The 22,263-nt window shown below is 40.3% G+C and overlaps 1 protein-coding gene across 1 annotated transcript in view; it reads right to left on the bottom strand.

Moving 5' to 3' along the window:
- The window catches only part of NPHP3 (nephrocystin 3), a 114,483-nt gene that overhangs the window by 78,799 nt on the left and 13,421 nt on the right, over positions 1 to 22,263 (bottom strand). The window contains exons 3-9 of the mRNA XM_073630357.1: positions 20,237 to 20,362; positions 14,576 to 14,726; positions 11,900 to 12,052; positions 4,193 to 4,326; positions 3,947 to 4,107; positions 2,572 to 2,722; positions 636 to 710 (exon numbers count right to left, since the gene is read on the bottom strand). Coding sequence (XP_073486458.1) covers positions 636 to 710; positions 2,572 to 2,722; positions 3,947 to 4,107; positions 4,193 to 4,326; positions 11,900 to 12,052; positions 14,576 to 14,726; positions 20,237 to 20,362 — 951 coding nt within the window. The remainder of the gene's footprint in view (positions 1 to 635; positions 711 to 2,571; positions 2,723 to 3,946; positions 4,108 to 4,192; positions 4,327 to 11,899; positions 12,053 to 14,575; positions 14,727 to 20,236; positions 20,363 to 22,263) is intronic.

Below are 22,263 nucleotides of genomic sequence, written 5' to 3'. Positions count from 1 at the left end.
CATTTTGATAAAGTATAGGTTTAGCCAATTTTTTTTTTAGTTTTCCATGGAGCAGGTAAGGGTTAAAACTACTAAGTTAATTGTTGTGGTATGCATTCAGTTAGGGAGACTTCCCTTTACTTCCTGTCTTGGAGACACAACAAAAAGTTAGAAGAAATCTCCCAAAACTTAGAGGAATTCACACCTTAGACAGTTGTCACCAGAACATTTGTCCATTAGAAGATTTCTCTGCATCTCTTGCTTTCATGACAACTCTAAATTTTGGATTTCCCCTCATTGACAATGAGGACAAATAGATGGGTGAATATTCCCAGCAAGGACACAGACCACAATAAAACTTTGCAGAGGGTCTACCCCTTAAAAAACAAAAAAAATAAGTTTTTTCCTTTACACACAAATTCATTATCAAAACATCTAAATAAAATATAGAGACTAAAAAATTTTTCTTTCGTTTTGTGCAGCCATGAAACATGCGGCTTCATGACTAAAAATGAATGTTATTAAGAAGGTGCAGAGCAATAAAACATTAAAACATGAAAAAAACACAACAACCAATTATTATTATTATTCAGGATTTATATAGCGCCAACAGTTTACGCAGCGCTTTACAATATAAAACCAATGAGCCTACATACCTGTTTTATGACCTTTTCTACTTGACAATAGATCTTATAAAGTCCTTCATCAGGATCCCCGCTGTGGTCAATGATCTGGAACATACACACGGCATTTACAGTATAAAAACACTTTGTAGTGGAGGACCGCTTGGTGCAATACCATTTTAATTTAGAAAAAAACATTTGCCCTTACAACTGCTTTAAAGTTAAAAGGCAACTGTGGCTTTATTGTTAAATGTCCCATTGAAGTGAAGCTGCATATAGGACAATTTGTATTTTTATTTTTTTAATAAAAGTGCTGCATATCTAGAATGTCCCCAGCAGCATTATGGTGACAAAGAATGCTGCAAACTTTGTAGCCCTCCAGCAGCGGTCTGGACTTTCTGACTTTTGAATAGTGTTGGCTCAGGCAGAACAATCTTCATGTCTGTCCTGAGAGGGTGCACAATGTCTTTTCAAGGTCACTCATGTGGCCCTCGAGGGCTGAGAAACATTCACACACCTCTAGGTCATGGCAAAAAAGTGACAAGACCCTGTGGATCTGGTCAGACTATGCAGAGAGGCATTGCACTGCTGTACTGAAGTGAACACATCCCTCAGTGTGGGCTCTGAGTTTTCTCCTTTAATAATGAGGTCCCTGAGCGGATTAGGGAGTGTAGTAGTGTTACTTACTGTAAATGCTGGTTCGTCTCTCAATTCGTGCCTGTTTGTCGGAGAGGCCACTGCTAAGTCCAGTTCATTCAGTTGAGGTTTTGCACCTTCTTACTCAGGGGCTGAGAAAGATAAAAGATCTGTCTCATGGACCAGACTGGGGTACTGGGCAAACTTCTCTAGGCGAGTGGAAGCTGCCTCTTTTGCTTTCTCTTCAGCTGGCAGTCTGCCATGTGTCTGTGCACTGCCAGCGCCATCTTAGATGCTATGTTCAGCAGGGTCTGCTCTGCTGTTTCACCTGGTCATGGTGGGGGAAAAGAGGAAAACATGCACGAGGCAGCCGCCTAGGTCGCAAAGCATGCAGAAACAGTCGGTGAGAATGGGTGCCAAATAAGCAGGTTCCCTGGCAGGATAAAAGCAGGAGGAAGCAATCCTCTCAAATTTGCGATCAGCCATGCCCCCCAATGTCTGGACCTTACTGATCTGGCTTGTCCCCTATCATCGTAGGAATACTAATAAATAAAACTACAAATGGAAACAGCACTTAGTGCAAAAAAATGATAAACAAAAAATAAAAATAATAAAATAAAGAACTCTCTTGCACCGTCTTCATCTGGGGTCGGAAACATCCTAGAATTAGCTATGACATACTTGCGCTACCAAAACTGAAGGGAGGTAAAGGTTTGCTGGGCGTCTACAAATAATACTTGGCATGTCATCTCACGTGGAAACTCAGAAACTGTCTAATTTGTGCACATATCATATCCGAATAAAATAAATCTGTACAAATATAGAAAATGTGAAAACATAGTTTTTATTTTATTTATTGTTATATGTTTGCACATTTTTATCTTTGCACAGATATATTTCTTTTCATATGAAACATGCACACCTGAGAGTTGTTTAATTTATTCTTTATTTACTTTTACACAAAGTGCTGTTTTATTTATTGGATTTATATTTCTATATCACTGGGTGATACGAAACACAGCTGCTAGAGTTTTAGGTATTTAAAAAAGATCTTAGTGCAGACTTTATACACATTTTTAAAGCTACAATTGTGCTTTAATTCTAGCTACATGCTTTTTTATTTTATTTTATAGCTTTGATTAGTGTAGGAGATGACCTGTATGCCACATTGTTATTTCTGTATGTGACTCAATTTGGGAGATTTTTCCTTGCTCCCTGTTCTTGTGACACCTATGCTCTCTGGAGCATTAAAAAAAGAAAACTTGAGACCCATCAAATATAAGGTAATTTCACATATCTGTCCATAGTGTGCAAAGCCAGTCTCAGTTCCTACCTTGACCTTGTTTGATTTATTTTGGTCTTGCTCTATTAACTGCTGCATGTGATCTAGATCACTGCTGCTGTCCTCTATTTTGTGATACACAATCCAAGGTTTTGCTTCAGTATTCTTCAAGAATGCTTCCTTACAGTCTTCCCACAATGAGCTGCAATAAAGTTTTGAAACATTAGATAAATTCAAATTCAGTCCATCGGGGCTGGTATACAGTATACAGGTATCTGTGAAGCAAGCTGTTTTTAATCCAGCTCAATCAATATCTACCAATAGGGTGGCTATGGTGGTGCTGTAAAATGCATGTTGCTGCAATTAATCATGAAACATACTATTCACCTTCATCAACCTGCTCTGAGTTCACTTTTAATAAACACTATTATTGCAATCCTGCTTAAGATGTGCCTTATGGATCTCCATTGGCCCAAAAAACCCCATGTGCATAAAGGTAATACTGTAAATTAAATGATGAGGGTGACGAATAGGTCAGCTTATTATTTTATATGCAGGCACTGACTCGGAATTATTATTAGTTAAGCCTTTTTGCACATGGGCAACAGTTTCTGCCACTCTCTGAAAAGTGATCTGCAGTGCTTTTAAAGGGGCAGCAGGGCAGTGACCTCTACATGTTCAGGTGGTGATCCTGCCACCTCCCGAATGTAGGTTTTTGGGGGTTTTTTTGTTCTCCTGACAAAAAGTGATCACGTTAGCAGTCTGTCTTGCTTAAAGCGAAACTTTACCCAAAAGGGGAAGCCAGCTGTTAATCCGCAAGGTGTCACAGCTGGCTTCCCATAGTTAAAATGCCAGCGCCGGGGACCCGAAGACAAATGAAGAACCAGACTGGGTGAGGACAGCGCTCCTTTTTAAATATTTCTGTACTTCTTTTAACGATTTGTATAAATAAAAAAGTATATTTTTGGAAAGTGCTGGTCATTTAATAATTAAACCCTATATATCAATCATAAGCTGGGAGTGCACCTAGGAGTAGTGCAGGCAAGGGTGGACCTGCCTGGAATGGGCTATTCAACATTACTGTATAATGCAAAGAGAAAAGTTATAACTTCAAAAACTGTAAGCAACCAACTACAAGTCAGTTTTTAATGTTCTTAATTACACTAAACAGACAAACAAGATATGTAAATGATATGACTAAATTCACAGCATTGCTCTCTGCACCAAGTTATTTAAATAGGCAAGATCTACATATTATTGGACTATTCTATGAATCAATAACATGTGATTCCATTCTCAATTCAATATATCTGTTTTCTGTTTAATACTTTACAGAACGGATATTAATTTCTATATGCTACTAATTCTGGGTGAGAAAAGATTACAAAGATACAGACTATGAAACATCCACATAATAAAGACAAACCTTGGCAAGGAGGAACAAATAAAAAATATGACAAGGGAACTCTTTTCAATTTCCCACTTCCGTACAGCGGTGTAATGGTTCTCACATTCTTCAGGGAAATGGACAACTTGAAAGAAATAGCCCAAACTTTCACACATCCTCTGCAGCTTTGGAGAGTATTCCTACAAGTACACAAAAAGATGTAACAGGTGCTCATTCTAGATAACAAGAGAGTGATGTATACAGTTGCTGTAGTTTGATTCTTACCCTTAGGAAAATGTCTACTTCAGGCTGAGTATCCTTAGAGTTGATTAGATAACATCGTACAGTGTTGCTCCACACTGCCTGAGAGAAAAGAGGGGTGACTTGTAGCAAGCTAGCTACTGCTACATCCCAATCATCTGCAAAATATGAGAACATAAAACTGGTTAGTGTTTACGCACCAGACCGACATTATGCCCAATGTGTGTACAAACGCAAAACTTTTTCTTTTTTTATTAGGTTTGGATAGAGTGCAGAAGGATTGGAACTGTCAGGTTTTAAATAAGAATTCAGGGATATATATATATATATATTTACATAATTGCATTGGCACAGCTTGGACCAATGTACTTATGCATATACCATACATGTGGGATCCCCCTGGAAGCTAGAAATCACAATAGAAGGCACCGCTACTCCAGTGATCTCCACTAGCCTCTGTCTCCCATGCCTAGCAGCTACCCTGAAGCATTGTGAATACAGGAGTTGCTCCTTCGGCACAGGCAACATGCAGAGAATGCTTTTTATTTTCTCAATGAATGCAAAGCATTCTCTTATTAGCTGAGGTGTAGGGCATGACATCACACCTCCTCCAATCAGAGAATGCTTTGCATTCACTGAGGACATGCAAAGCATTCTCTGAACAGTGGCCAATGTGGAGCAGGTGACCCCCTGTGTTCATAATTCTACAGGGCAGACACTCGGCATGGATCCAGAAGCTAGTGCAGATCACTGAAGTAGCAATGTCTAATATAGTGGTTTCCAGCTTTTAGAGCAGGGGTGTCAAACTCAATTTCTTCATGGGTCGCATCAGCACTATGGTTGTTCTCAAAGGGCCAGTTGAATCTTTAAGACTATACAAATTTATCCAGGTTTTTTTTCTCAGAGAATAGGTGCAGAAACTCAAACAACCCCCCCACCCCCGCTGGATCACATCAAACTGTGGGTGTGGTCGAATTGCACTGCAACAGTGAGAAAAAAGCAATAAATACCAGGACTGCGTTATGTGTGGAGTTTAGGGATGCACTATGTACCGAGTGCAGAGTTCAGGGGGTGCACTATGTACCGAGTGCAGAGTTCAGGAGTGCACTATGTACCGAATGCAGCGTTCAGGTGCATGCTGCATAAAGAGTGCAAAGTTCAGCGGTGTGCTGTGTACAGATTGCAGGGTTGAGGGGTGCGCTACATACAGAGTGCAGGGTTTAGAGGTGTGCTGTGCACAGTGTGCAGGGCTCAGCTATCTTTCAGAGGCTGTCCACCACATCTCACTGCATCGCTCCCCCCACCTCTATACACATATCCCTCCCACCCCCAAAAGCTTCCTGGCATCTGACCTACCTGGCCTGGCTCTAGTACCTCCTGGCAGTACAATCAGCTTATTGGTCAGCATCTATGCACCAAGGCACAGATAGGGATCACAGCGTAGCTTACCACATGATGCCCCATCCCACACTGCTCCTGCATCTCCCTTGTCCCATGAGTGCAGGGAAGCCAGGGATCTGTGAGAGCCGCTGAGAGGAAAGCTCTCTTTGTAAACACAGAGGGCTTCTGTGTTTGCAAGTGACAGTGGTGAGTGGGAAGCAAAGGGCGAGAGCTGGAGGTGGTGAGCGCTAACAAAGGTGACGAGAGCTGAAAAAAAAGCCCTGGGTGCAAGGGCCACATGAAATGGCCCGGAGGGCAGGATTCGGCCCACGGGCCTTATGTTTGAAACGTGTTCTAGAGGGATTTCACAAGTATGGTATATGCATAGTTACATTGACCCAAACTGGACAAATGTAACTATGTAAAAACATCCATACCTAGAATTCCTTTTGAATTCAGTTGGAGGCACCGTTGGAGAGATTCCTTCACTAGGTTGTTCCCAGGACAAGAAAAGAGAGAGGGGAAATCTCTGAAACAGCAATACAAACAGGAGTACATTTTTTAAAATGAAGTAGGGGAATGTTAGAACCCTTGTCAGCTTTTTATTACAGCCTGCTTCCCGTTGTAGTTTCCCTCACTGCCTGTCCGGTAAAGGTTGTCCTCGGTGAGTGGACACCTCTCTAATTGAACTCCAGATAGCAGCAAAACCTGGCAGGGGTTCCAAGCTTTCCCCATTCTATCTAAAATGAACTGACTAACTTACTAACTAAATAAATAATGGGCTTAAATACACTATAAAGCCCAACTCCAGTTATTTTTTAATAAAATGATCCCTAAGCCAGTGTATAAAATAAAAAGGCAGCTCAGGGTGCTGAAGGAGCATCACCACAGTACCACATAATTCACAGTGTATTGATGCAAAAAGTGGCGCTGAACCACAGAAGATAACCCAGGGTGTCACATTACTTCTGAAAAAAAAGAAAGCTTAGAAAGAGTTAGGCAAAACATATTGAGAAGCACAGATTTGGACTTAAAGTTATATTAAACACACATTGATTAATTTACATTGTCCCTTCGATTTCTGTATATGGATGATGGCAATGTAATTATTTTAATGAAAAAAAATTCCAAGTACCTTAATCCTAATCAATATACAGCTGTCACATTACCCAGATCTTTCCCAGCCTGTCTGCTTGGAAACATAAGCAGGTGGAGCTTCTAGTCCTGTGCTGCTGGTCACATGTTCAGAATAAAAAAAATAATAAAAAACTGTCTTTGGAATACAGAGTAAAAAAAAAATATATCAATAAACTGTTTTAAATTGACATACAAATATATATTTGAAATCAAATCCTTATTATTTTGTGAAAATAACATGGTGTGGGCCGATTTCTGCCAGTCGCAAGCTGGATCATGCCCCTCCAGCCTGTGTCTTAGAATAAGAGGGAGGTGAAGCCACCAGTAATCTATATGTAATATCCCGCCCCCCATTGTGTTTAGCTTTATAGTGGGCATGGAGGAGGAGGGAGAAAGTGGGCTGTTATTTACCACTGTGTATACGCCCACATGTGTGACTCTATAGTCACATGGGCTGCTCAGATGTAATAGGGAGGAAATGCTCAGAACTGAAATTCACTGAAAACTGAGCATGTGCAGCTGCAAAATCCCTAGCTGACTTGGGGACATGATCAGAAAGTAGAGATAGCAGCAGAATCTACCAGGATTTTTTCAGAATACAGGAAACAAAATCTCATAGTGACTGGGTGAGTATGAACAGCATGTAATACACTATTTATTGATAGTATTTTATGGGTTTAGTGACATCTTAAAGCGAAATTATGCCGGTGGGATGGCCCAGCCAGAATTTGCCATAATGAATGATATGCACAGCATATTTGCTCATTATGGCAAATTTACCTCTGGGTGTGCTCTCCTTCAGCAATGCGATGTCCAAACTCCCGATGTTTTTTTTTTTTCATTAAAATAATGACAGTGCTATCATCCACATACAGAACTAGAAGGGGCAATGTAAATTAAACCGTGTGTGTTTAGTATCACTTTAAGGTTGGGTATGCCCTTAGTAGATTGGGATGGCCTGTCACAGAAAATTCCCATATATTATTAATATAACATCTCAGTTGCTCTGGAATATTTTTCAGAATATTTTTGGATATTTCTGAATATCTTTGCACAAATTGGAAAAACTTGATGGTAGTGAACTAAATGTATTGATGCTGTTATTTGTTTGTTTTTTTCTCTTCCTTTTTTTGCATTTTCTTTTTGTCTATTTGTTATTAAAATAAAACCTGAATAAAAAAAAATTTAAAAATCTAGCAAAATTTGGCAGAATTCTAATTAACTTGAAGAAAAACAGGACAATTCAGTTAGCAATTCACAAGTTATGTTAAATAAATCGCATTCTCTAAAGGGAACAAAAAAACTCCACAAAAAACAAAATATAAAAAAAAGCTTTCGTTAACATTTCTTCTGGGGAAAAAATTCAATATTGTCGACCTCTTTAAAAATACACACTGTAGATCAGGCATGTCCAAAGTCCGGCCCGCGGGCCATTTGCGGCCCGCGACCCGGTGTTATGCAGCCCCCACTTGCAAATTGCCTCTATCACTATTGTGGCCCCCACAGGCTATGGATGAGCCCGGTTTTTTAATGTTTTCTTATCCCCTGACTGAGAAATCATGATTGCCGCATAAGCTGGGGTGTGTTGCTGGCCGGGAAGATGACAGCGCGCCGCGGCCAATAACAGACACTAAGTCATTTCCACAGCTGCAGAGCTCTCAGTGACTCAGTGCCTGTGATTGGCGGCGGTAATTGGCAGCGGTGATTGGCTGCGGCGCCGCGCGCTGTCAGCATCCTAGCGGGCTCGGGCACACTGACCTGTGAACACGCCCGACGTCACCCCTGTCAGTGAGAGGCGCTCAGGGATTTCTCAGGGGATTAGAGAAGTACAGTACCGTTTAAAGCTATTTAGGAGAGTATTTATAATATATTTTTAAAAAAACGAGCTCATCCTTGTGGGGGGCCACAGAAAAATATAAAAAACGAGCTCATCCTTGTGGGGGTCTAGAGAAAAATATAAAAAACAGCACATCCTTGTGGGGGCCTGAGAAAAATTTAAAAAAACAGCTCATCCTTGTGGGTGCCTGAGAAAAATTTAAACAAACAGCTCATCCTTGTGGGGGCCAGAGAAAAATATTAAAAAAAAGCTCATCCTTGTGGGGGCCAGAGAAAAATATTAAAAAAAAAGCTCATCCTTGCCCTGATCGGAGCCTGGGGCCACAGAAGAGATAAGGGAAAATTACAAGGGCCCAGAGAGACCAAAAAAAAAAATTGCTCATCCTTGCCCTGATCGGAGCCTGGGGGCCGCAAAAGTGATAAAGGCCAGATTTCTCAGAGGATATATATCCAAATAACTCATCCTCAGACTCTTCACCACACACAGCCACAAAAGGTAGGAGAATACTTGGTGGGCAGTGTATTAGTGTATCGGACGAACACACTTAGACCAAAACCTCTGGCAATTTCTCAAATGGCGACTGTAAACAAGAGAAGGAAAGTTGACAGTGAGGGCCGCCGCTTCAAGGACAGGTGGAAAATGGAATATTTCTTCACTGAAATACGGAATCACTGTGTTTGTCTGATATGCCAAGAGACTGTGGCTGTTTATAAAGAATTTAATGTCAAGAGACACTACCAGTCGCGACATAGCACATACGACAAGCTAACAGGGCACGACCGCAGTGAAAAGTTGAAGCAACTTGAAGCTGTTTTAATGTCGCAACAGCGATTTTTCACAAGAGCCCGTGAGTCAAATGAAAATGCCACAAAGGCAAGCTATGAGGTGGCAACGTTAATTGCTAAAAATTGCAAATCTTTTGCTGATGGTGACTTTATCAAAGAATGCGTTATGAAAATGGTTGAGAATATCTGTCCAGAGAAGAAGCAAGAGTTTGCCAACATTTGCCTGGCTCATAACACTGTAGCACGGAGAATTGAAGAGATTTCATCAGATATTAAGAGACAGTTGACATCAAAAGGAGTGGATTTTGACTTCTTTTCAATAGCCTGTGATGAAAGCACAGACCTTTCTGACACGGCTCAGTTGCTGATTTTTATGAGAGGGGTGGACGATGAAATGAATGTGACTGAAGAGCTACTTGACCTCCAGAGCCTTACGGACCAAACAAGAGGAAAAGATTTATTTGTTTCTGTTAGTTCTGCCATAGACGACATGAAACTGCCTTGGAACAAACTTACTGGGATTATTACTGATGGGGCACCTGCCATGGCTGGTGAACGAAGTGGATTAGCAACCCTAATCTGTAACAAGGTGATCGAAGAAGGAGGCAAAGCTATTAAACTCCATTGTATCATTCATCAACAAGTTCTCTGCGCCAAACATCTCAAATATGACCATGTTATGAAACCGGTGCTGAAGACTATTAATTTTATTCGCTCTAAAGCCCTGTGCCACCGCCAGTTTAAACACTTTCTACTGGACATCCAGGCTGAATATGAAGATGTTGTATATCACAACGATGTAAGATGGCTCAGTCGGGGGTCTGCACTGCAGCGTTTCTACACTCTGAGAAAGGAAATCAGAGAATTCTTGGAAACAAAGGGACAACCGATGCGAGAACTATCTGATCCTATTTGGCTGGCTGATTTGGGGTTTCTAGTTGACATAACAAAGCATCTGAATGTACTGAACACAAGTCTTCAGGGGAAAGATGCAGCGGTGAACCAGCTTTATTCACACCTCAAAGCCTTTGGAACAAAGCTGCAACTTTTCATAAGGCAGTTGTCACAAACACAGCCCAACACTATCCATTTTTCAGCGTTGCAGGAAATAATGAACAGTTTTCCACAGGACAATATCTGTACACAAATGAGCAAGTATGCAGCAGACATCACATCTCTGGCTGGGGAGTTTAAACGGCGCTTTCAGGATTTTGCAGCTATTGAAAATGAGATAAGCCTTTTCTCCTCTCCATTCTCTGTTGACCCCGATAATGCTCCAGATCAGCTGCAGCTCGAGGTCATTGAGCTGCATTGTGACAGTGAGTTACGCAGTCGTCACCAACAGCTCTCTCTTGTGAACTTTTACCGCCAACTGGATAAGAGCCGGTTTCAAGAGATTCGAACATTGGCTAAGAAAATGCTGAGCTTGTTTGGCTCAACATATATGTGTGAGAAGACATTCTCTGCTATGAACTTTAACAAGAACCGCGTGAGGACAAGACTAAGTGACTCTCACCTGCGGGACATTTTGCGCATCAAAACCACTTCCTTTGACCCAGACCTAGCCTATGTTCTGCAGTCCAGATCCCAGTTTCACCCTTCACATTAGTGCAGGCAATTTTTCTTTTTCAATTGAGATGAATATATTGTACAATCTCAGTTAATTTTAGTTGGTCTAAATCAGTTATGAATATATTTGGACACAAGATGTATACTTGGTGTTATGTTCCTGTTCAAATTTTTTTTTAACTTAAAAGTTGACAACCTTTATTATAATATGTAATGTACTTTACAATGTTCCTGACATATATTTCAGCTTCCTGGATTTGTTTTCATCTGGCCTTCAGATATGAAAGGCAGAGTGATTTAACACCTATTTAGATTTGTTATCCTTGTAGCGAAATGAAAAGTATGCAGTTTGCAATAAAGTTTGCATAAAATATTTAACTTGCATTTCATTTTAATGGTTCGACGAACGTCAGGCAAAATGGTCGGCCCTCAGCCATGTTCACTTCATGAAATCTGGCCCTCTTTGAAAAAAGTTTGTACACCCCTGCTGTAGATGCACTGCAGTGTAGAATAGCAGGAGTGGCAGTGAAACAGCAGGCAGTTGGCACAGGAGGGGAGAGTGATCACTCTCACAAACAAGGAGCAGATGTTGACAGCACATAAGTCTGTAGTCCAGCAGAGGAAAACTCTGGAAGGGCTGTGACAATGCTGCTCAGGATATGCGAAGTGGGAGCGTTTCCAGGTCATTGCAGGAAATTGGGAGTAGATTATATTTCTGGCAGGATCATCAGGTATATTTTATTAATCACAGCAGTTTTAAAGGAACAACATGTGGCATGTAATGGAAAGATGTGCCGAATAGAATTCTTGCTATCTTGCCCACACATACCCACTAAAATATAATTTTTTAGGTTTTAGGTGGACTCAACCTTTAAATATTAGTTCTTAATACTTGCACTGGAATGTAATGTTGTGAATTATTAATTTTAAACTTAATAATGAAGCCATAAGCAACATACAAGACACATTTGAAAAATCTGCCACAATGTATGTAGTCTCCAGGTACAATGGGCACAAGCTTACCTCTGTTTACATTAGCAAATGGTCCTTCAACATCAATAGAACTATGAGCAAATTCTGGTCCCCGAAAAGACTGCTGAAGCTGCATCATGCTGCCCATGGAGGGCTCACTTCCTAAGGCTCCACTTGTCCAATAGTCACACTGTGTGCCAGGAACTTAACACAAAAGATATACAATTACCTTTTTCTTTAGAGGAATTTTAAAATAGCATTTCTGTATATGAAAAAAAAAAACCTTAAGGCTTGGTTCACATATATGCAAATTGAATGTGTTTTGAATCGCATCTGATTCGCATGACATGAATTAAACCGGCTTTCTATAGAGCCAGTTCACATATGTGCAATGCAGAGGCAGTGCGAATTTACTGCAAATCTGAAAAGAGTGTTGTGCGTTCTTTGCGCACTGCGGTGCGGTTCAGATGTGAATTTAAGGCTATTGCCTTCTATGGGAATGCATCTGAATTGCACATCCTAATGAGTTTTGAACAAGTAGTCGATCCAAAAAAAACCCAAAAAACAGTATCCCCCTCTTTCCTAGCATTTCAGGCAGCATGCTTTAGAGAGAAGAGTCTGGTATGAAATTTGGGGGGGACCGCACGCTGGTTTTTTACATTTTTTTTATTGCTGGCAATGTTTTTTGTTTTTTTTTCCATTTAGCTGTCAGCGGGGAATCTCGTTAACAGCTGATGAGTCATCCGTTGTTAAGAAAATGTCAGTCGGCTTCCAGGCCCGTTCCTTAACAACAAGCTAGGGTTAAAGATGTCGGTGGTCACCGGCTCCAAAAATTCCCACCTGAACTGCATCCCAATTTGCAACTGAACCGCTCAGCAGCTGCTTATGAAATTCGCCGTGGAAACGGAGGGGAAATTCGCACTGGACATGTGTGAACCTAGCCTAAAGGGTTAGTTCACCTTTACCTAAAAACTGCCTATGCAGATAAGGGGCATCTGTAGATAAAAACAGAATGTGCAGCTCTAACTAAAATTGAATAATGCCCTTGTTATAGGTGTAGGCCATTTTCATACCTCATGAAGCCTGACTGGAAAACTCCCTGGACATTGCTAGGATGTTGATAAGCGAGGCTAGCCGATATTGTTCACCTCCACCATCACAGGAGTGAGCTCTCAAACCCCGAGCTCAGAGTTACTGCATCAGGAGAGAAAAACATGCACGTGAGGGATTTGAATCAGAGAAAAAGCTCACTCCTGTGATGGTGAAGAGTAATTAGTGGAGCTTTGTTTAGCAACATCCTGGGAGTTTTCAGGTCAGGCTTCAGGCTCCCTATAGGGAGGGTATTATTCAACTTTAGTCAAAGCTGAAGTTTGTTTTTGTCTACACATGCCCCTTATCTGTATAGACAGTTTTTTGGTAAAGATGAACTAACCCTTTAAATAAATGTAGAATTTAGCATTTGTCTAACACTTATTTCCTTATAAGGGCCCTTTCACACTGATCAGTTTTTGATGCGCTCTTGATTTTTTTAAAAGCGAAATACAAATGCATGGAAAATGTATCCCTTTAAAGTGGTTGTACACCAAGTACAACCACTTTTACTTACAGGTAAGCCTATATTAAGGCTTACCTGTAGGTGCTTGAAATATCTCTTAAAACTGCACGATTAAGGAGATATTTACTAAAATGACGAGCGGCGATGTCATAGGCGCATGCACCCTTTAGAAAGGGCACATCGTGCCCTTTCTAATAGGGGTCACGCTGTGACTGGTGGCTCCCGCGCACATGAGCGGGAGTGACGTCACGCAACTCCAGCCAGTCACAGAGCCGGAGTTCGCGGCCCCGGAAGGAAGAGGGGAAAAGATGGAAGCTCCCTGCTCGTGGGGACAACAACGACAGCGCAGGCTTCGTGTCAGGTAAGTGACACATAATTGGCTACTATGCGATGTAAAGTAGCCCATTATGATTTACCTTTGCAGGGAAATAAAGAGGAAGTAAAAATCACCAGGGTTTTACTTCCTCTTTAAGGGCCCATTCATACCAGAAACTGTGCGTCACTTCACTCTTTCTTACTTTGGGTGCTTATTTGCACTGCAATGCATTGCGGTGTGTTTATCTACATTTACATGCGCTTGTGCAAGTTTATTTTCACATTTGTGGTTCAAAAAAATGCAGCTTGCTGTACTTTTTTCTCCACTGTAGTGCACTGTAAAGGTGTGAACTCTGCCCACAGAATAACCTGCATTTTGGACTGTCTATGCAGTTGGAATACAGTCAAAAATGCATCTAACTGCATCTTGTGTGAATGGGCTATTAACCCTATGAAACTCCTCACACCAAAGCGCTGCGAGTGTGGTGCGTTTTTAAAAGTCCTGTATACTGCATTTTTGGTACATGCTTAAAGAGCGCACAAAAAATGCACCTCCCATTGAAATAAATAAAAAACACATCCAAAACGCAGCAAGATTGCCTTTTTCATGCGTTTTTTTAATCACATTTCTATGTTTCATAGGTGCATGATCGGTGAAAGGTAACCAGAAACGCACCAAAAACACATATGAATTTTTTCTGTGTTTTTTTCAATGGAGCAGTGTGAAAGGGAACCAAACAATAGATTGTGCAGCGTTCCCATATCTGTACAACACCTAACACAACTGCGTGGGCATATCTGTATTCAAAGGTGTTTCCTTATATTTTGGAATTCTAATCTTCTTCCATTAAAGTTACCTGTCACATCTGTGTCATTGTCATCGGAATCGGACTCTCCTGGATCGAACACCTGTATTCCCTGAGCTTGTAGTCTCTGAAGTTTGGTTTCAAGGTCTCGCTTGGCTCTAAGTAAATCCTGGATCTCTTTTTCCTTCGTTTCTCTAAAGATCTTTTGGAAAAAGTTAATTATTATTCACAAAGCTACAAATGAATTCAACAAAAGCTTACTAAACACAAAAGGACAATTGATAAATGGGTCTGATCGGAATTCGGGGTTAACATTGCACTTGACCTCGGAGAGAAAATGTATTATCTTTTTGCAATTCCCCTGAAGATTCAAGTTACAAAGTGTCGATCAGGAAAAGTTTGTGCCCGGCTAGCACCAGGCTACCTGACCTGTACTGGCATTACCTGTACAATCCCCTATGGGCAGGGCAGCCATTGTGCAACCAGGAGCTGCGAGTATCACAGAAAGAGAATCAAGAAGATTGACCCTTTCCCCTTATGGCTTTACGGGTCCTTTCCTTAACGCATTAAAAGCCTTATACTCTCGAATCAAGAAGATTGATTAGGAAGAAGATCATTGAAGAAAGTCAATGTAAGTTCACAGAAATAAGTTACTCACTTGTATTATCTTGCCGTTTGGACTTGGACATGGGGTCACTAAACACTCTGGGTGAACAGCTGTTTCGGCTGGATTGAGAGACCCTATGGTGACAGGCTGACTTTTTCGGAAGGGACGAACTCCAAATTTTTTTCATACGTGAACAGAACTAATGATTTACGTTTAATTTCTACTGTTTTTGCACAAGAAAAATCAGATACGAAAGACTGCGCATGATCAGAAACAATAAACATCAATAATCTACGCTACAACGTTTTTATGTCAAACAAAAAAAACAAACCTTTGTCGTTTGAGAATTTTTGTACAATTAGTACCATCCTCGAGTTCGACTTTCTGTGAAACATTGAGGAAAACTGGATGATTGTTTGCCGATTTTCTTATAGTGTGTACCAAGTTTTAAGCTGGCCATACACTACTCAAATTCTAGTTAATGCCTCCTGGTTTGGCTGAAATTCAAACAGTGTTTAGCAAAAGTCGATTTTCGAGTCGAGTGGTTTTAACTTTTTGTCGAAGGAGCCTGTTAGAAAAATGTCAACCGAACAGTGACTGGAGCCAATCAGTTGCAGTCACTGTTCAGATATTCAGACTGCCTCTGACACCGGCTGTCACAATACAATAGCCCATCATGGGGTATTCATAGTTACATAGTTGGCGAGGTTGAAAAAAGTCCATCAAGTCCAACCTATGTGTGTGATTTTATGTTAATATTACATTGTATATCCCTGTAAACAGCAATTGCACCATGCATGTGAGGTATCACCGCGAAGGTCAGATCAAGGGAAGTAATTTTAGCAGTAGACCTCCTCTGTAAATCTAAAGTGGTAACCTGTAAAGGCTTTTAAAGGCTTTTAAAAATGTATGTAGTTTGTCGCCACTGCACGTTTGTGCACAATTTTAAAGCATGTCGTGTCTGGTATCCATGTACTCGGCCTAAGATCATCTTTTTTATTTCATCAAACATTTGGGCAATATAGTGTGTTTTAGTGCATTAAAATTAAAAAAAGTGTGTTTTTTTCCCAAAAAAATGTGTAAAATCGCTGCGTAAATCAAAAATTTACGCCCTTAGAAATCCTGAAGGCGGTGGTTGGTTTTCGGGGCCCCGTACGCAGTTAGGCTCCCAAAAAGTCCCACACATGTGGTATTCCCATACTCAGGAGAAGCAGCAGAATGTATTTTGGGGTGTAATTCCACATATGCCCATGGCATATTTGAGCAATATATCATTTAGTGACAACTTTTTGTAAATTTTTTTTTTTTTTGTCATTATTCAATCACTTGGGACAAAAAAAATTAATATTCAATGGGCTCAACATGCCTCTCAGCAATTTCCTTGCGGTGTCTACTTTCCAAAATGGGGTCATTTGGGGGGGTTTTGTACTGCCCTGCCATTTTAGCACCTCAAGAAATGAGATGAAATGAAATGAGGCTGTCATAAACTAAAAGCTGTGTAAATTCCAGAAAATGTACCCTAGTGTGTAGACACTATAACTTTTGCGCAAACCAATAAATATACGCTTATTGACATTTTTTTTTACCAAAGACATGTGGCTGAATACATTTTGGACTAAATGTATGACTAAAATTGAGTTTATTGGATTTTTTTTTATAACAAAAAGTAGAAAATATCATTTTTTTCAAAATTTTCGGTCTTTTTCCATTTATAGCGCAAAAAATAAAAACCGCAGAGGTGATCAAATACCATAAAAAATAAGCTTTATTTGTGGGAACAAAAGGACGCAAATTTCGTTTGAGTACAGCATTGCATGACTGCGCAATTAGCAGTGCCAAATTGTAAAAAGTGCTCTGGTCAGGAAGGGGACAAGCCATCTGGTCCCAGTGACTTATTAGTGTTAGGTTTTTCAAGTCTATTTCTAATTCTGTCCTCTGTTAGCCATGAGGGCGACGCGTCATGAGGATAAACATTGCAGTTTTGGTTACTGAAGCCCCCCGATTTCCCTGTGAAGACTGAGGAGAAGAATACATTCAATACCTTCGCCGTGTCTCCATCCTTAGTAACCAGATTCCCTTCATAATTCTTTATGGGACCAATGTGATCTGACCTCCCTTTCTTACTATATATGTGCTTAAAGAGTTTCTTTTTTTTTACTCTCTTCCGCTATGTGCCTTTCGTGCTCTATTTTAGCTGCCCTGAATGCACCCTTACATTTCTTGTTGTATTCTTTGTAAAGTTGGAATGCTGATGATGATCCCTCAGCCTTCTATTTTTTTGAAGGCCTTCGCCTTTGCTTTTTTATGCATGTTGGAGTTAAGCCACCCAGGTCTTTTATTAGATCTTTTAAAAAAATATTCCCATTGGGATGCACTGGCTAATGTCCTTATTTAATATGCTCTTAAAGCATACCCTTTTTGCCTCCGTGTCCTTTGTTCCTAAGATTTTATTCCAATTAGTATCTTCTAGCAAGGACTGTAATTTAGGGAAGCTCTTTTGAAATTCAGGTGTCTTTGTATTCCTCTTATGTTTCATATTTGTGCGATTTATACTAAAACTAATTGACCTGTGATCGCTGTTTTCTAAATTGTGAAGTCAGCCCAGTTCTCCAGGAACCCAAACCCCCCTTTCTACACCAGCTCCTCAGCCACTGGTGTTACTTCCCTAATCTCCCTCTGCCTTTCTGGTGTGGCTCGAGGTACAGGCAGTATTTCTGAGAATACTACCTTGGAGGTTCTTTTCCTCAATTTAGCTCCTAAGTCCCTAAAATTGTTTGTTTAGGACACTCCATCTTCCTCTGACTTTGTCATTGGTGGCAACGTGCACCATGACAGTCATCTGCACTGTTAACGTGGGTAAAGTAATCTATTAGATGCTGTTAGAAATCCATTTGTGTATGGCAAGCTTTAGAAAACCTGCCCTGAACATTACAGTTGTTCACCGAGATAAGCTGTTTTGGCCTGTGGTGCTTGTCTTCTTCCCCACACCTATTTCAGAGATATAGCCTTACAGAAGAAGTGGCTCTACCAGTTTATAGAACATTCAGAAGCTTTGCTGCCCTGAAGGGGATGGGTTCGCACCTTATCTTTGGGCAGCCTTAGGCATATTTAAATTATTTTAAAAAAAATGGGATCAGACACTTTTGACTTCTTTTGATAGAGGCAGGCTCTCAGGAAGTCACCCTCATCTTATATAGTAAATCACTAACCTTAACCTGATCTCCTGCCCTGCATATTTGTCCCAGGTCAATAAATAACTAGACAGTAAACCAGAATAAGGATGACCACCCTAGATCCCTCATCCTTAAAAAAAGATAAAGTCGGCATGACGGTTCTTATATTTCCATTAATCAGGTTCTCTAAAGAATTTTTCCTAAGGGATTATTTTTTTTCACAAATAGCTTTAACCTGTAAGCATATATCACCGATAAAATGTAGCCAGTTACAGTGACTTGAAAAAGTATTCACTCCCCTTGACATTTTCCACATTTTGTCATGTTACAACCAAAAAGGTAAATGTATTTCATTGAGATTTTGTGTGCTAGACCAACACAAAGTGGCACATAATTGTGAAATGGAAAGAAAATGATAAATGTTTTTCAAATTTTATTACAAATAAATATGTTAAAAGTGTGCCATGCTTTTGTATTCAGCCCCCTTTACTCTGATACCCCCAACTAAAATCTTGTGGAACCCACTGCCTTCAGAAGTCACCTAATTAGTAAATAGAGTCCACCTGTGTGCAATTTACTTTCAGTATAAATACAGATGTTCTGTGAAGCCCTCAAAGGTTTGTTAGAGAACCTTAGTGAACAAACAGCATCATGAAGGCCAAGGAACACACCAGACAGGTCAGGGATAAAAGTTGTGGAGAAGTTTAAAGCAGGATTAGGTTATAAAAAAATATCCTAAGCTTTGAACATCTCATGGAGCACTGTTCAATCCATTATCCGAAAATTGAAAAAAAAAAAAAAAAGGAGTATGCCACAACTGCAAACCTACCAAGACATGGTCGTCCACCTAAACTGGCAGGCAATGAGAGCATTAATCAGAGAAGCAGCCAAGGGGCCCATGGTAACTCTGGAGGAGCTGCAGAGATCCACAGCTCAGGTGGGAGAATCTGTCCACAGGACATCTATTAGTCGTGCACTCCACAAATCTGGCCTTTATAGAAGAGTGGCAAGAAGAAAGTCATTGCTGAAAGAAAGCCATAATAAGTCCTGTTTGCAGTTTGCAAGAAGCCATGTGGGGGACACAGCAAACCTGTGAAAGAAGGTGCTCTGGTCAGATAAGACCAAAATTGAACTTTTTGGCCTAAAAGCAAAATGCTATGTGTGGCGGAAAACTAACACTGCACATCACCCTGAACACATCATCCTCACCGTGAAACATGGTGGTGGCAGCATCATGTTGTGGGGATGCTTTTCTTCAGCAGGGACAGGGAAGCAGGTCAGAGTTGATGGGAAGATAGATGGAGCCAAATACAGGGCAGAACAAGAAAACCTGTTAGAGAGTCTGCTGAAGACTTGAGACTGGGGGGGGGGGTTCACCTTCCAACGGGACAACTACCCTAAACATACAGCCAGAGCTAGAATGGAATGGTTTAGATCAAAGCACACTCATGTGTTAGAATGGCCCAGTCAAGGTCCAGACCTAAATCCAAATGAGAGTCTGTGGCAAGACTTGAAAATTGCTGTTCACAGATGCTCTCCATCCAATCTGACAGAGCTTGAGCTATTTTGCAAAGAATGATGTGCAAAGCTGGTAGAGACATACCCAAAAAGACTTGCAGCTGTAATTGCAGTGAATGCAGGTTCTACAAAGTATTGACTCAGGGGGGCTGAATACAAACACACTTTTTAGATATTTATTTGTAAAAAATAAATTAAAAAACATTTATCATTTTCCTTCCACTTCACAATTATGTGTCACTTTGTGTTGGTTCATCACATAAAATCCCAATAAAATACATTTAAGTTTTTGGTTGTAACATGACAAAATGTGGAACATTTCAAGGGGTATAAATACTTTTTCAACGCACTGTACTTTTACAAAATGATTTGTATGTGCAGTCAGCATCAGCAATTCATTGGTAGGGCTTATACCTTAAACTGTCTTTTCACTTTATCTCTATCATGTTCAAAAGTAGCAGCTCTCTCCATAGCTTGATATTTAGCTTCAACTGCACTCTCCTTCTCTCTGAGGATCTTCTGATATGTCTTCTGAAGAGCCTACAGTAAACCAAAGAACAAATACAAAATAAAGTCTACATTACATATTTTGTTCACAGAAAAAAAAAAAAAAAAAAAAAATATATATATATATATATATATATATATATATATATATATATATATATATATATATATATATATATATATATATATATATATATATTTTTTTTTTTTTATTACGGTGCAAACGTTTTAGGCAGGTGTAAAGAAATGTAAATAAAAGTAAAGTAAAAATGCTTTCAGAAATATATATTTTAATTGTTTATTTTCATCAGTTTACAAAAAAATGCAAAGTGAGTGGATAGAAGATAAATTTAAGTACCCTTTAGCTTCAAACCAGCTTAAATTCTTACACTTGCACAAAGTCAGATATTTTGTAGGATTAGAGTCAGGTGTATGATGAACCAATTATACCAAGCCGGTGCTTATGATCATGAAGTTCATATGTAGATTCAAACACAGTCAAATGAAACAGGAACAGCTGTGTTGGAGGCTTGAAACTGGGTGAGGAACAGCCAAACTCTGCTACTAAGGTGAGGTTGTGAAATACAGTTTCATGTCACAGGTCATACACCATAACAAGACGGAGCACACAAGGTAATTATACTGCATGAGCAAGGTCTCTCCCAGGTAAAGATTTCAAAGCAGACTGGGGTTTCAAGATGTGCTGTTTAAGCTCTTTTGAAGATGCACAAAGAATTGGACAAAGTTGAGGGCTGTAGAGGCAGTGGTGGGTCGACCAAGGAAAACTCAATGCAGCAGATGAAAGACACATCATGCTAGATTCACTTCAACATAGGAAGATGTCCAGCAGTTCCATCAGCACTGGCAGAAACCAGTGGGACCCAGGTACACCCATCTACTGTCTGGAGAAGTCTGGCCAGGAGTGGTCTTCATGGAAGAATTGAAGCCAAAAAGCCATACCTCTGACATGGAAACAAGGCTAAGTGACCCAACTATACACAAAAACATAGGAACTGGAGTGCAGAAAAATGATGGGCCTCACTGGTACAATAATGAGTGTCTGCAGGCAACAGTCAAGTATGGTGGAGGTTCCTTGCAAGTTTGGGGCTGCATTTCTGCAAATGGAATTGTAGATTCTGTCAATGGCGTCCTCAATGCTGAGAAAAACAGGCAGATACTTATCCATCATGCCATACCATCAGGGAGGCATGTGATTGGCCCCAAATTTATTCTGCAACAAGACAATGACCCCAAACATACAATTGAAGAACTATCCTCAGTGTAAATAAGAACAAGGAGTCCTGGAAGTGATGGTTTGGCTCCAACACCCAGCTCCAATCTCAATATCATCAAATCTGCCTGGGATTACATGAAGCGACAGAAGGATCTGAGGCTGCCTACATCCACAGAAGATCTGTAGTTAGTTCTCCAAGATGTTAGTCTACCTAGAAGAATTGATGTTGTTTTAAAGGCAAAGGGTGATCACACCAAATAATGATTTGATTTGATGGGGATTTCTCTTCTGTTCATTTCCTTTTTATTTTTTTACTCATTTTGTTAACTAATAAAATTAATCTATTAAAAGAAATGTACTGGTTTATGCAAATAAAAAAAAAATAAAATCTATAATCACCAAGGTAAATGAAGCATCGGTCCGATGCTGCATCTGTCGCCTGCCGCCTCTGCATTGAGAAATGAGCGATCAAATATCGCTGATCACTTAGTTCTCCCTACCACTCTGAGCAGAGAGTGTCACTAGAGCACTGGGCTGTGGAGGGGATGGAAATGGCTGGCTTATGCTCTCAGCGGCGCTAAGAGGCTGAGCCAGCTGCTGCTCCAGGTATCATGGTGGCTCACGACTGTAAAATTGGAATCGATCCAGAGCCTGGACCAACTGAATGGTATCAGCCGACAGCAGACTTTAGCCCGCTGTT

The sequence above is a fragment of the Aquarana catesbeiana genome, linkage group LG05 (genome assembly GCF_042186555.1).
Source record: "Aquarana catesbeiana isolate 2022-GZ linkage group LG05, ASM4218655v1, whole genome shotgun sequence".
NCBI classification, from domain to species: Eukaryota; Metazoa; Chordata; class Amphibia; order Anura; family Ranidae; genus Aquarana; species Aquarana catesbeiana.
This window is presented reverse-complemented; position numbering and strand designations above follow the sequence as displayed.